General features: G+C 50.9%; 4 protein-coding genes across 4 annotated transcripts in view; 2 read left to right on the forward strand and 2 right to left on the reverse strand.

The window, feature by feature from the left end:
• Window positions 1–756, forward strand: part of BBA_01217 (C6 transcription factor) — a gene marked incomplete at both ends in the record, with an annotated part of 2,007 nt that extends 1,251 nt beyond the window's left edge. The window contains 2 exons of the mRNA XM_008596314.1: window positions 231–352; window positions 512–756. Of these exons, the coding sequence (XP_008594536.1) occupies window positions 231–352; window positions 512–756 (367 nt within the window). The remainder of the gene's footprint in view (window positions 1–230; window positions 353–511) is intronic.
• A 993-nt stretch (window positions 757–1,749) lies between these two features.
• On the reverse strand, window positions 1,750–5,705 carry BBA_01218 (putative histidine kinase NIK1p; the record flags this gene model as incomplete). The annotated part of the gene is made up of 2 exons (XM_008596315.1): window positions 1,750–4,793; window positions 4,916–5,705. 2 exons carry the CDS (start codon window positions 5,703–5,705, stop codon window positions 1,750–1,752), a joined length of 3,834 nt encoding a protein of 1,277 aa, XP_008594537.1.
• A 5,699-nt stretch (window positions 5,706–11,404) lies between these two features.
• Window positions 11,405–12,707, forward strand: BBA_01219 (Golgi apparatus membrane protein tvp38; the record flags this gene model as incomplete). Its single annotated transcript, XM_008596316.1, has 2 exons — window positions 11,405–12,201; window positions 12,302–12,707. The coding sequence occupies 2 exons, from the start codon at window positions 11,405–11,407 to the stop codon at window positions 12,705–12,707; spliced, it is 1,203 nt and encodes a 400-aa protein (XP_008594538.1).
• A 405-nt stretch (window positions 12,708–13,112) lies between these two features.
• BBA_01220 (uncharacterized protein) lies at window positions 13,113–14,856 on the reverse strand (the record flags this gene model as incomplete). The annotated part of the gene is made up of 2 exons (XM_008596317.1): window positions 13,113–14,441; window positions 14,719–14,856. The coding sequence occupies 2 exons, from the start codon at window positions 14,854–14,856 to the stop codon at window positions 13,113–13,115; spliced, it is 1,467 nt and encodes a 488-aa protein (XP_008594539.1).
• Window positions 14,857–14,978: the final 122 nt, after the last annotated feature.

The following is a 14,978-nucleotide window of genomic DNA, read 5'->3' on the forward strand; positions in this document are numbered from 1 at the left end:
GCGCCAAAGCAACTCCTGAGCTATAACGAGTACAGATGTTGAATCGATGGGTGTTTGGACGCTTCTACATATCTCTGCGAAAGCGTCACGTGAAAATGTACCTCATAGAACTTGAAAGCTGTTAGGCCGGTTGCCACTTGTTGATCACCATTCCCATCATTGCCGCAGCCGATTCCCGACTGCATTGCCATATTTCCTAATGGGAAATCTGAAAAATATCCTCATCAAAGCTCCCTAACTCGGTGCGCTCTCGCATGCACTACGCCAGAAATATACGGCATCCGCCTCAGAAATGACATCGCAAGACAGCAAAGACGAGGCGCCGCCTTCCAATCCTCAAGATCTAGCAACGGTGCGTGCCCAGGGCCTCTAGCTACGCTTGTAGATAGAAAGAAGAAGAAAACACACACACAAAAAAGAAGCTAATTCGTAATGTAGGCATATCGTGAAATTACAAAGTAATAGAACCCCCCCCCCCCTCCCTTCCTTCTCCACTTGGTTCTGGGTAAAGGGACAAGAGGCAGACAAAGAGGAGATGAGAATGGGCTAACGAGCAAGCACAGGGGTGAGCAGACAGCCGCGCAGCTCGAAGCCAACCTCACCACTCTCGAGTCCAAGCTCGACGCCATGCTCGCCGCCTTTGAGCAGCAAGGCAGCCAGGGTCAGGGTCAGGGCCAGGGAAGTGCCGGCGACAAGACGAGCTCCAAAAGCAACGGTGGCGGCGGCGGCGGCAACAGCGGCAGTAGCAGCACCTGATGGAGAGAGTGTCGAGTGTCATACAAACACCAAAATCAGAGCAAAATAATCCAACGAGCATAATTAGATGCGAGCCATCGCAAGGGGCTCTACCAATCACACAACGGCCAGCAAACATGTACATGACAATAACAAAAGACTTCAAATTGACAGTCTAATTAGAAAATATCACCTTCTTCTACCTTGGAATGCCTGGAAGCGCAATACTACTTTTATCAACTATGCCACCGTGGAAAAAAATGAAACAACTCGCACATGGGAAAGAAGACACGTGGGGGAGAAGAAAGAAGCAATCTTGGAATATATAAACCAAAAAAAAAAAAGACGATGGATTTGTAACGTAGTAAAAGAAAACAGAGAAACAAAGACGGCTTACAAAAACCTCCCGTGACGAGACGCAGGGAAAAGACAAGTGCACTCTCGCACCTAAAAACCAACGCACTAAAAACTGCAGAGTAACAGATGAGGAAAAGGAAACCAGAAGGGGAAAGATGAAATGCCAAATGCCAACACATTCCTCCAGCACCAGCGCAGCTTCCTCTCACGCCTTCCTTGCCAGCTGCATTTCCTTTCCTTGCAGGTGGCCCCTCGTTTCATTTCTTTTTTTTCTTGTTTCTTCTCCTCTCTTGACACTACCCGACTCAGAAGAAACGAGTATCGTAGCCGCCATAATGACCAATTTCCACAAACACCGGAATAATCAGCTATAAAGTACAATAGATAAAGTCGCGTCTGCTCAAAGTCCTTGCAAAGTGTCAGTTACCCTCCCATGCACATTATCGCTCGGCGCGGCTGTCGAGTTGAAAAACTTGGGCGAGCTCTGCATCAAACGGCATTTGAGAAACGTCATTGCAATGATAAGAGAATATCCGCTTTGCCATGCTGCCTATCAAGCCAAAATGAATAAAAAAAAAACTAACATGAAAAAACTCCCTTGGTCGTAATCCGATTCAACGCATCATGTCAAACATCTTTGGCACACTCTCCGCTGCTCTAGTTGGAGAGTCTCCGGGTATCAGCCATTTCTTGCCGCGTTCTCGAGATTGCGTCTTGCCTTGACGAGCTCGCATCGTAGCCATTGGCCGCAGCCGCTTCCCTGGATCTCATGGGCTCTCGCGAGGTAAACGAGCGACTCTCCATGGCCGGACGCAGCAATCCGCTATCCTCCTTGTGTAGCGACGAGTTTGCGTCTGCCTGCATGACAAGTAGTTCGCGCTCACGATTCTTCTCCAAAAGCGGTCCTCCAAGGGTTGCACACTTGAGAATGGTCTGAATGAGCTGATTTTGCTGGAGCGGTTTGGACAAGTACTCGTCCATCTGAGCCTGAATGCACTTTTCGCGATGTCCCATCATTGCATGAGCAGTCAAGGCAATGATGGGTGTGCGATGTGAGCCCATGCTGCGTTCGTATTCCCGAATCTTGCCAGTCGCCTCGAAACCACCCATGATTGGCATCTGAACATCCATCAAGATGACGTCAAACTTCTTCTCCTTGACGGCCTCGACCGCCTCCCAGCCATTGCCGGCTACCGTGACAACATGATGGTACTTTTCTAGAATCTTGACGGCCAATCTTTGGTTCACGGTATTGTCTTCGGCCAGTAGAATCTCAAAAGACTTGGTGTTGTCTGCCAGGGTTGGCGTTGCTCGGTTCTCTAGCGCAGGAATCATGCCGTTGCCCAAGTCAATGAGTTTGCATGGCGTAGTCATGCAAGAGGATATACCCAAATCCAGGCATGACTTGAGGGCGACATGCACGACGGGGGCGAGCAAAACAATGGGAAGATACTTGAAGTCGTCGACGGCACGAAGTCTTCGCGCCATCTCGATGGAATCGACGAGGATGGCATCATACGGCAAGGCGCCGCCGGACTTGAGTCTCGTCAAGGCAGAGCTCTTCTCTGAGTCGACGACAACAGGGTGCATGCCAATCTCCTCTAGCATGGCACGGATCTCGATGCCGGAGCTGGATTGAGCCCTGTCGACAAAGAGAACTTGGTGACCGCGATAGGGCTCCAGCTGCTTGTAGAGGCTATCAGTATCATCCGATGCGAGCTTGACACGACAGGTAAAGTGGAATTGACTGCCTCGACCAGCTTCACTGTTGACCCAAAGGTCACCGCCCATGAGATTGACCAATCTCTTTGAGATGGACAGACCGAGACCTGTGCCGCCAAACTTGCGCGTCATGGAACCATCGGCTTGCTGGAATGTGTCAAAGATGAGATCCAGCTTGTCTTTAGCAATGCCGATACCCGTGTCTTCAACGACAAATTCAATGGCGTACTCGCCAGGTCCAACTTGCTCGGCCACAGTGCTCTTCTTGATAATGAGGCTTACCTCACCATGCTCGGTAAACTTGATGGCGTTGCCCACGAGATTGAGAATAATCTGTCGGAGTCGAAAGCTGTCACCAACGACGTGATCGGGGACAGAACTGTCGACCTTGTAGGTGAGGTCCAGGAATTTTTCGTTGGCCTTGACTGCCAGGGTCTTGAGAGCATTGAATACGGTTCCACGTAACGTATACGGGATCTCTTCAATAACCATTCTCCGGGCCTCAATCTTGGACAAGTCCAGAATATCATCAATGATCGTCAGGAGGCTATTTGCAAGGTTATTGACAATGTTCAGCATTTCCCTCTGATACTGTGTCAGGTCGGTATCCAAAGTCAGCTGCGTCATGCCAATGATTCCATTCATGGGCGTTCGAATTTCATGAGACATGTTGGCAAGGAACTCGGACTTGGTTTTGTTGGCCAGTTCGGCAGCCTCTCTGGCTTGCGTATTTCGCTGGATACTGTCTCGTAGATTTGATATCATTTGATTGATTTTGCGCTTCAATTCATCCATTTCGCCAGAGGCCTCGACGTCGACGAGCTTGGTAAAGTCTCCGTCCGTTGCTAGATTTGTAATGTCGGAGAAGGCACGTACTTGGGTTGTCAGGTTGGCAGCCATGGTGTTTACGTCTGTTGTGATTTCTTTCCATCGTCCATTCAGCCCAGCAATGTCAGCTTGGGCACCCATCTTGCCGTCGACACCGACGTCCTTTGCGACTCTTTGGACTTCGTAGCAGAAGCTCGAGAGTCGACCAACCATGTTATTGATGGTTTCCTTTAGAACCTTGATTTCTCCGTTTGCTTCGACATCAATGGTTCGGCTCATGTCGCCATTAGCAATGGCTTGTGTGACGGCTGAAATGCTTCTGACTTGTACTGTGAGGTTGGAGGCCATGGTGTTCACATTTTCAGTGAGATCTTTCCATTTGCCCTCGACGTTGGCGACCTGGGCCTGGCCGCCAAGAGTTCCTTCGGTACCGACTTCGCGGGCGACTTTACTGACTTCGACGGCAAAGGTACCGAGACGGTCAACCATCTGGTTGATTGTATTTTTGAGTTCCAAGATTTCTCCCTGAACCTCCACACCAATCTTTTTTGTGAGATCGCCCTTGGCGACGGCGGTGGTGACCTTTGCGATTTCTCGCACTTGGGTAGTGAGGTTCATGGCCATGCCGTTGACGTTCTCGGTGAGATCGCGCCATGTACCTTCAACATCATGAACGGTGGCCTGGCCACCAAGTCGACCTTCAGTACCGACTTCTCTTGCAATCTTGGTAACTTCGCGGGCAAACTGGGAAAGCTGGTCGACCATGGAGTTGATGGTGGACTTGAGCTCGAAGATTTCTCCTCGGCAATCGGCCTGAACTTTTTGGGTGAGATCACCCTTGGCGACAGCCGTCGTGACCTTAATAATGTCACGTACTTGTGTCGTCAAGTTATTGGCCATTGCATTGACGTTGACAGTTAAGTCGTTCCACATGCCCTTAACTCCTCCAACATCGGCTTGACCGCCAAGGATACCCTCGGTGCCGACGTCTCTGGCCACGCGCGTGACCTCGGATGCGAATGTTCTAAGCTGGTCCACCATAGTGTTGATGGTTTGCTGGAGCTGAAGAATTTCTCCACGAGCAGGTCGTTCAATCTTTTTGGTCAAATCTCCATGTGCGACGGCGGTAGTGACGGAGGCAATTTCGCGAACTGTGAGGGTTAGGATGGGGTGGCGTGGAGATACAAAGATAGATGATACTTGCCTTGATCAGTGAGGTTCTGGGCCATGACGTTTACATTGTCAGTGAGTTCTTTCCAGGTTCCGTCAACACCGCCAATGCGGGCCTGACCACCGAGTAGACCCTCGGTACCGACTTCACGGGCGACGCGAGATACTTCCGAGGCAAAAATTTGCAGCTGATCCATCATGGCGTTGATGGTGCGTTTGAAGGTGGTGATTTCGGGGTCCATTTCGACAGTGTTCATGCGGACCTTCATGGTCAGGTTACCGCGGGCAACGGCTGTGATAATTTCACCGATTTCGCGAAGAGCCTTCTGGAAGGCCTCATTCGCTTTTTGATGCTTCCACAGTTCTCGCTCGAGGGTAGCGACGCGTTCCTGCTCAAGGACCTCGAGAGCACGCTCCTGAAGGTGCTTCTGCTCGAGAAGCTGAGCATTGACACCATCCAGCTCATGACGTTGGTTGTCGAGAAGCTTTGACTGACCATCGACGTGCTCACGAAGGCCCTCGAGCTGCTGTTTTGTAATGTGGCCACCGAAACGAGAGCTATCCAGGCCAGGATTAGCCTGAAGAAGCTTTGCCTTGGCAGCGCGGACAGCGGGGGTGACAGCGGGATCCTCGCCAAAGACAGGGTCGTTGCATTCGTTTGGAGTTTCGGGGAGCGAAGCAGGAGGAGCGGCGGCAGCCCTCCGCTCGAGGTGAGCGATTCTCAGTGCGAGCTTTTGCAACTCGAATTCAAAACACTTCTTGGCAGGTGAATCATCCCCAGGAAGTTTGATCTTGGAACCAAGGGAGACGGTCAGCGAGGAGGCCGTCTTGGCGTCGGCAGCAAGAGAGGAGACGACTTGGGAAGCCGCGGCGAGGACAGAGTCGTCAACCATGTCGCCGGGCGAGACTGCTGAGCCGCAGTCGAAAGCAAAACTGGGAGCTGCTGATGGGCTGAGAGTCGGAAAGGGTGATTTGAAAGTGGTTGCAACGGTGGCAGGTTGGGATGAAATCAAGAGGCAAGCGTCGTCGGTATGGATAATCGTAGAGGATCAACGTCGAGAGCGACAGAGTTCAACGCAGGCTAGAAGACGAGGCTGCAGGAAAAGAGACGAGAAAACCCTGACAAAGGTGCGTAATGCACTCTTAGGACGATCGCATCCTTTGACTGGCGAGGAAAATGGCAAAAGGAGGGTGAGTCGGGAGGCGACTAGCGGCGTAAGTCGGGGTCGATAAGAAGGGAAGTGCGCGCGGTTGGGCGGAGAGGAGGGAGGGAATGAGGAGGTGCTCAGTGGTGGCGGGTGACGGTGGGTGGCGGCGAGAAAAGCAGCGCAAGGGCTCTCTGGTGTCAAACGAGGCCAAAAGAGAAAAAGGGACAGACGACGACGACTAGAGCCGAGAGATGCCGGAGCAGTCGTTGACTGCTGAATAAAATGGCGACAGATGAGATGACAAAGGGGAGAAGGAAAAAAAAAATAAAAAAGGCTGTAATAGCGGTCGCGAGGCCTGGTTCCACGTTGTCGACAGGCTTCCTGTGCAGGAGTGGATGTTGGAATTTCTGCTACTATTATGTGCTATTCTACAGTGCCTCCAGGTAATTCCGAGCAGCAATGTATGGCAGTTTTGGTGGTGATTTACTCAGAGATACCTCAGACCCACTCATTACTGGCAGGTAGGAACAGGCAAGGCGGCAGGCGCATGTTGGTGGACGACACTGTGCGAGCAAGTTGTGGGGTGGAAAGAGGAACAGTGCGGGATGTGGTGTAGTGACAATTCTGGATGACAGACGCCGTCCCTGGATAGTTGGCTTCCAGCTTCTTAGGAGGTAAACGAGTCGATTTTTCACTTTCGTTTTTATTATTTAGTCTTCCTCGATTAAATGATAGCTTACTCAAGTCGAAGGGCACGTGCTGGTTTGGCAGCACCTTATAGTGCACCAGCGCGGAGCTTTGCGGCCGGAAAGACGCAGCTGTGCAGCAAGCGGGCAGACGGGAGACACGTTAGCGAGCACATCTACCCAGGTACCGGTACTCCATACAAGGCCATCCCATCAGATATTCTATACCCCTTCAATAACGACATCTATATTCTAATAGATTGAACGCATGACTAGCGACTCATCAGCATGGTGCACCACACGCGCTACTCAACATGCAAGACAACCACACCAGGCCGCTGCCCACGCACGCGGTGAATGCTTCCAACAAGTTGCTTCCACCGCGTGCCATGCAATCCGCCCAGTACCCTAGGTAGGTAGTTGCGCTCAGCCCAGCCCGCCACACAATACGAAGACAAAAAATCGATCGACTGCCGCTAACAAGAAGCCGAAGTCCAGCTCCCTGAGTCCCTGCTGGGTCTTTGGTGGATCACGCTGAGAGCCGGCTCAGGTCACCCCCCCTGCCCCTCACATGAGCCAACCAGACAGCGGCTCGTGGACGGGGCACAGTTCTTTCATTTTCTTCGCACCGTGCCAGTGAGGCGTTGATACGAGATTTCGGGATGAGGCCCAGGCACACACCAGATGGGGGTCATCAGGTTTGGCGATTGTGCTTTGTTTATTTTCACGCACCAGTCGGCTAATGAGTCGCTGCCTATAAAATAGGAATTATACTAACTATCACCTTAGCGCTGGATAATACGTACATTACTCGTCTTTCTCGCATTTTGAGTTTTGATTCAAAAATGATGGCGGGCGCCCCGGCGAACCAAGAGAAAAAACCAGCCCATTCTGCACAAACGCCCACTGAGGGGGGGCCGTTGAAAAGGGGCGCTGGCGCGCCGCCAACAAGCGCAACCAGCAGCGCCCGCTATTACTGATGCTACGAGTCTGGGGCATATCGTTGACATGGGATTTTTCTACTACCATGTCAGAGACAAAGCATCTATCTTGTGGTCAAAGCAAAGAAATCACAGATTTCCCAGGGTCTCATCATGAAACAACCGAAGCCGTTTTCCTTCCCCTACCGATTGACGTCTCACATCTCATTAATTGTTGCCAACGAGCCAGGATTAGTTGACGCCGACACAGTGCTCATTACAATTCACACTGGTCAAGTCGACTCGGCGGAAAGAAATAGCAACAGAAAAGCAGCCAACATGAGCCGTTTTCTTGAGAGCCGTCGGGAGCCCGGGCCTCGAAATGGCACAGCGCCTCTGTATCAGTAGTGAGTGAAATAGTAAATGGACACACATACGTGCATAGTGGTACGAGCCCAGACTGGTTCGCATCTATCAGTTGTTTAGGTCAAAGACAGCACTCCCCAGTGTGATTACTGTGTTGTAAAACGGGCGCACCTTGGTCCAACCGTAGAATGAGGGGGGCAGACTGGGGAACCCGTGACTCAAAGCCAGACCGGCACCATCGGTATCTCTCTCACATCCGTGGATACTTTGTTATTTGATTCTTGTCCATCAATGATATTCTTCTCCAACTTGCACCACCTCATTTCATGTTCTTCGTCCCTCGCACGCCTTGCTATCATGCCTTACCAAGCTGTGGGGTTTGGACCCCCAAAAAGGACCCGCTTCACTACGTCACCGGCTGGGGGAAAGTTGTCAAAGGACTCGAGTAATAAAACGCTAATAGAAAGGCACGGCCAAGCCAGCCGAGGAAGCCTTCTACAAGTGGACCGCCTATTTATAAGCCCTGCCAACCATTCATGCACCACCAAACCCCTAAATTAATAAGGATGTCGAGACCAAGGACTTCGCCGACAGACATTGTGTTTTGCATGTTCGCTTCTTTTGCCTGATTGTTGTAATATTGATCAGTCCATCGTCAACTTGCCGTTGCCATTCCGCGGACCCAAACATGCGCAACTATTTCAGCCAAACGCGTCGACGCCAGTGTACAGAACCAAGCCATCCAACTACTGCTCTTTTTAGAGTTACGCGCCATGTATTTAGCACGCTGGCCTCGCCTACGTGCTCCCCGAGCCTTGGCATGTCTTTGTCACTTTACTCTCTCTCGCTTTCATTACCAATCTCTCCCCGCGCGGCAAGACGAATCTCAATACTCTACCAGGGTACGTACCAATGGAAGTGCGTTGATCGGTTGTCAGACACCAGAACAAGGGCTAAAACATTAACCCGCACCTGCTGCGGCATACCCCCCCGCAAATCTGTTCATGTTTCTTTTCTCATTACTGATCGAAGCCGCTTCTGGATTAGTGGTGAGATTATCCTGTAGATCCAATGTCCAATCGTGAAATGTTTGTGGCGGCGCCTCCGGGGTCGCAGGTCTCCTTCAATCTCGTGCCGTCCCAGACACTTTGTCTGCTCTACTGGTACTTGTAAACAAGACAAGGTTTTCTGTCGTGAATAAGTTGTATTAGTCGAGAGGCAGATACAGTTCACACCGTGGCTGTCCTGCAGTACAGCATCACTCAAAACTACTATGCTGCGAATGATGACGCTCGTGCGTGCAAACCTGACAAGAAAGGTTCGACCATCCTTCTCATGAATTCTTGGCAATTTGTATTTTGACAATTTTTGTAAATTTGATCGTTGGAAGGGTTGGCAAAGTCGTTTTGGGATTGCTCAATATCCGTCTTCTGTCCACGATCTAATACGTGGAGAACAGCAGGCATGCTTTGCCCAGATTGAGCTAACTGTTATGCTCAGCACGAGTAGATGTCGAGACCATCAACGAAATCCAGCAGGTTCATTCATCTTATCGTCTGCTTTTCTTTGACAGCACCTTGTGCTTGTCCTTGTATTTGTCTCGTACGCAGCTTCTTCCCGCCCCAACCCAGCCATGCTCTTAATCATCCGAGTCACTACAGTGTCCTCCCAAAAGTGACGCTAAAAGTTTAAAATTAACCTACTTTCTAATATTAGATATTATTATTAACTCATATAACTAACAATTTTTTTCAGATATAATAAATAACTTAACTATCTTAATAATATAATATAACTTATTTTAGTTATATAATAATTTTAATTAATTAATTATAATTATATTTAAAATCTTTATAAAATTAAAAAAGACCTATTTTTATAAACGAGGATTATTAGTTAAAGAAAAATATTATATATTTTTAAAAATAAGAAATAAAAAATTTTACTTTTTAATTACTTAAAAAGATTTAATTTATAATTTAAAACTTATTATATATCTAAATAGATATCTTTAAAGTAATAGAGTAGCTTATTTTTAAAAAATATTACTAGTTTTATAACTTTATTTTTCCTTTTATACTTAATTATTTATTATATCTTATTTATATAATATAAATATTTAAAGACTATAGATTTAGATTCTTTAAATAATTTTTATATAATACTTATCTTTAATTAGTTATAGCTCTTTAAAGTTATTTTTATCTCTCTAGGGTAGTATGCCTTTTTTTTTCGCGTCACTTTTAGGTAGCCACTGTAGCCGCCGCATCTACCCTAGGGCAACTGAGTGCTTGACACCGGGAGTTATGCCCGTTTCTCATATCCCGCTTACCTTCGTGTTCCTTATGAGTTAAGTTGAAGTTGGTAGTCTTGCACTTGAAGTATTTGCATCGATCAATCAACTGTCTCATTACTCGGGCAGGCCTCTGTCAGGCTCTTCCAGACATGGAGGCCTGCCAGGCGAATAACACGACTGTGTGGCAGACGTGGTAATAACTCGAGCCTGGCTGCGACAGAACCGCGACTTACGGGCCTTTGAATGCCAATTCATTTAATTCGAGCTAATCCCTATCACCTCAAGTCTACTTGACTCGGCTCTCAACTTTACCTTTTCGAACGCGTTTCAGTGCAGCCATACCAGACAAGTACCAGCTAATAGGAAGCCAGGCTTCGACCACGCCGTCACGCGCAGTAGCAGTATAATACAGGCTGCACTTTGTCGCTGCACAGCTCGCGCAGAAAAACAAATTTACCATGTCTAAATAACTAAAGTCAGTAGAAAACAAAACCTAGTCCATATTGTAAGCCTCTGAGCTATGCTGCAAGGCCGGATAAATAAGAAACTCGAAGCGCTGCGACTGGCTCGCCTCGCAGCCTACTGCAGGTCCACGTCATCTATTTTTTGCGCCGCGCCGCGCCGCGCCACGCATCGACCTTGGGGGCCTCTCGGGAAGAGAAGAAAGTCAAAACGCGGGCCATTTCGTTTCATCCTTTCCTCACAATGCCGCATTACTCAAACAAACGACTAATTCCATCCCCTTCACACACAACTTGGCTCATCCTTTTTATTTTGCAAATTTTTTTTTTTTAAAAAGAACAGTTATCGTTTTGCCAGATCTGAAATTGCGACGACCCCTTTGCCTAGGTATATTGCCTAGTGTCACTTTGCTGCCCCTCGCAGCCCGAGTTATCCGGACGACAGCCCTCGTCAGCGAAGGCTTCTACGCAACAGCAACGCTGCTACACCGCCGCGGCCTCACACGAAGCGAATTCGAGCAGCAGAGATTATCCTACGTTATGGCGAGGTAGAACAGCAAGCGCTTCCATATTTCGTTTCCACACGAGACAATACCTACTCGTCAGCCAAAAAAAACTACCCGCAACAAGCTGCCGGGCTCCTTTGAAGTCTCGTCGCAATTAGAGACCCCCAACAACCACCCCTCGACACAACATATTCGATAGCTTTTACACCATGGCGAACAGTCCTTTGGCGCATCTGCGTCCCTCATCTATCGCCTCCTCGCCCTCGCCCTCGCCCTCGCCCTCGCCGTCGCCGTCACCCTCCCCGGCCGATGCCGCGCCGCGCTGGTTCCGCATCGATTCCTCGCAACGCCTCTCCCGGGTCCACAACCGCCGCCGCGGCGGCAGTAGCAGCACCGGCTTGCCCTCGTCCTCGTCCTCGTCCTACCTCGCACAAGCCCAACTCCTCCTGCGACAGGCTCTCGACTGGGGTCTCGGCCTCCTCGCCTGGTACCTGCGGCTTCCCCTCCTCCCGCAGCTCCTCCTCGGCGCCGCGGGACTCGTGCTCGGCGTGCTCGCCCTGCTGGCGCTGCTCTACACGCACGCCTTCTTCGACTGGCTCGGCCCCGTCGCCGACAAGTGGCGGCGGCTGCCGGGCGGCTGGCTCATCAACTTTGCCATGGTCTTTGCCACCTCGTTCCCGCCCCTCATCGGCTACGCGACCGCCACCACCGTCGCCGGCTTCGTCTGGGGCTTCCCCTGGGGCTGGCCCGTCGCCGCCGCCGCCTGCACCCTCGGCAGCCTCTGCGCCTTTGTCGCCAGCCGCACCGTGCTCGGCGGCTTCGTCGAGCGCGTCGTCGGCAGGGACCCGCGCTTCGTCGCCCTCGCGCAGGTCATGCGCAAAGAGGGCCTCCTCTACCTCACCGCCATCCGCTTCTGCCCGCTGCCCTTTAGCCTGAGCAACGGCTTCCTCGCCACCATCCCCAGCATCACACCGCTGGCATTTACCGTTTCCACGGGCCTGTCAAGGTAAAGAACCCCCTTTCCCACTTACCCACAAGATCTTTCTTTATACCTCGCAAACGCTCGCGCGAGCTCTCCATGCTAACCTTGCGCCAACATCCTACAGTGTCAAGCTCCTTGTCCACGTCTTCATCGGCAGTCGCCTCGCCGTACTTTTTGAAAAGGGCGCCGAAATGTCCACTCGCGACAAAATCATCAACTGGACCGCCATGGGCCTCAGCGGCTTCGTCGGCCTCGCCGTCGGATTCGTCATCTACCGCCGCACCATGGAGCGCGCTGCCGACATTGCGCGCGAACAGGCCGCCGACGGCGACGATGACGACGCTGAGCAGGGCCGTGCTGGCTATGTTGACTCCGAGACCACCCTCCTCGATCCCGAAGACGCCGCCGCCATCATGTCCGACGACGACCTGTCCATGTGGGAGGCTCAGGGCGGCAACTACTCGGACGAGGAGAGCGGCAGCGGCAGCGACGGCAATAGGTCCGCGACCAAGGGTCTCAAACTGCACTAGTATTGACAATTCTTGAGAGGCTCAGAAACGAACAGATCAAATAGAAAAGGCCGAAGCAAATCAGGAACCTTAGAATGTATGCAATTGTATAGACGTAATCGTGGGTTTGGCGTTTGTTGAATATGTGCCATGGGAAATCCTTCATTGTTTAGAAAACACATCAATTAATTTCCGACTTAGTCCAACATAATCTTTCTACTACACCGCACAGTCAGAGTATCTTATATTTAGGGTCAATTCGATGCTGTAATTATAGAGCCAGAGCCAGTTGGTAGAAACAGTACACCAGTAGATATATCATGTTAATCATCAATACCCAAACGCCGACGCTTATGAAATAAGAAACAAGAAGAGAAAAAAAAAAATAAGCAAGTGCCGAGTAAACCATGGCAGAAAGAAACACAATCAAGAACGACGCTGAAATTGATTCATGAACTGCAGAGCTTGGTCCATTGGATATCCAATAAAGACTGGCCCTGTAAAGACCATTTGTGGCTGATCAGACTTGCCTCTGACGGCGTCTGGTGCCACAAATACTGGCTGAGGTGGTTGGGCGCCATGCGCAGGCGACTGACGGGCAGTCTCGTCGCGGAATGGCGTGAACGGCGGAAGTCCCTGCAGAGCAGGTCCACCCTTTTGCGGAGGCTTCGGAGTTTCTTCACCACGACCTCCGGCAAATGAAGCAAACTTGGTGTGATCAAACGGACACTTCTTTGGCCCGCCCTCGGGTATCGCCGGAGGATGGTGCGGTGTTGGCATCTTCAACGGTGCAGCAGGCGGCGATAAAAGATTGAGATCGCGGTCGTCCGACTCGTATATGGGAACCGATATGCCCCATGGCCTGCTTGGGGATTCGCCAACTCTGACTTCCTTTAGTGGCCTGTCGAAGTGGCTCTGGCGGTCTTGGTCATCGTCAGGTACTGCGTCATCGTCATCTGGGTGCGTTGAAGCATCTACACCATTTGCCCAGCTCTCAACTCGGCGATTCGAGGTTTCGTCTGCGTCACTGGCACCCTGGGGGTGGTCGCCATCCCCAGGAAGCATGGACTGATGCAGCTGTCCGAGATCCTCAATCATGCTGGCGATATTACCATACTTGGAATCAAGTTTGCGGACTTCTTGCTCATTTCGGCCGTACCGTCTCAGGCACACCTCGTGGCTGCGGGGCAGCTCATGCTTGTGCATTTCCACATATCGAGCCACCTCTTCGGGACTGTGCTTGTCGAGAAAACGAATGGGGCATTTGCTGGGGGCCGATGTCCCGTTGCCCGTAGCGTGGGAAGATTCGGTCCCTTCAGCTAAAGCAGCACAAATCGGGTCTGAGGGGTCGTAATGACTGTTGTCGATATGCTGGGCTGACTGACTACCATTCACATCCTCAGCAGGCTTCTGAAAAGGACACTGCAAAGCACTCCTTTTGCCTTGCACCGTGAAGTCTTGTTCTAGCGCCGTCGACATCGATGAGACGTCCTCGTTTGAGTCGTGCGAGAATGTAGCTTTGCTAGAAACAGTAGTTTTACTCGCGTCTCCAAGCGACGCAGCAAGTCGACTAGCAGCACGGCGTCCGTCACGAATGACGAGAGCGAGATGATGTTGTGAGGATTGCGTTGTTCGCTGGGGGAGTGGAACGGGTGACGTGTTATCCACGGAAGTATATGGAGGAAGTTGTAGCTTGGACAGCGTATCGGCTATCTCTGGCGCGGCAGGAGCGTATTTGTCGGCGAGGTACTGAAACTGCGCCGTGAATTAGTGAGAGCAGAAACATGACGTGACAGCAGGCAAACAAAAAGTGATTTGTGGATAATCAGACGTTAAATATATGTCAGTCTTTCGCACAGGCTGATTCAAGGCTTGTACTCATGATCTAGAGCTAAAGATAACTCATCATTTTGTCCACGGGCGCTTGCCCTGTGTCGGTGAAAGAAGCAGTTGCTGCTTCAGTTCGTGCAGTGCCGGTAAAAGGGGTTGGTGATACAGACTAGACGCCCGTAAGGAAAGTATAAAAACACACCTGTTCGTGGGCAAAGCGCAGCTTGTGTTCCAAGACCGTCTTGCGGTCGGCTAGAGTCTGAACCTCGTCGGCGAGCGCGTTGAACGACTCCGCGAGGGTCTGGGAGAGCTCAACGTAGGCCATAGGCTGCGGTTGCATGTCGACAGCCGCAGCTCAAGACGCGGAGAGCGAAGAGAGAGATGCACGGTCAGTAAGGATATCGTGAGGTTGCCGATGGTGATGGGTGGTGATGTCAGGTCAGGCTAGTTGGCAGGCGAATG

This window comes from Beauveria bassiana (assembly GCF_000280675.1).
Source record: "Beauveria bassiana ARSEF 2860 unplaced genomic scaffold BBA_S00002, whole genome shotgun sequence".
NCBI classification, from domain to species: Eukaryota; Fungi; Ascomycota; class Sordariomycetes; order Hypocreales; family Cordycipitaceae; genus Beauveria; species Beauveria bassiana.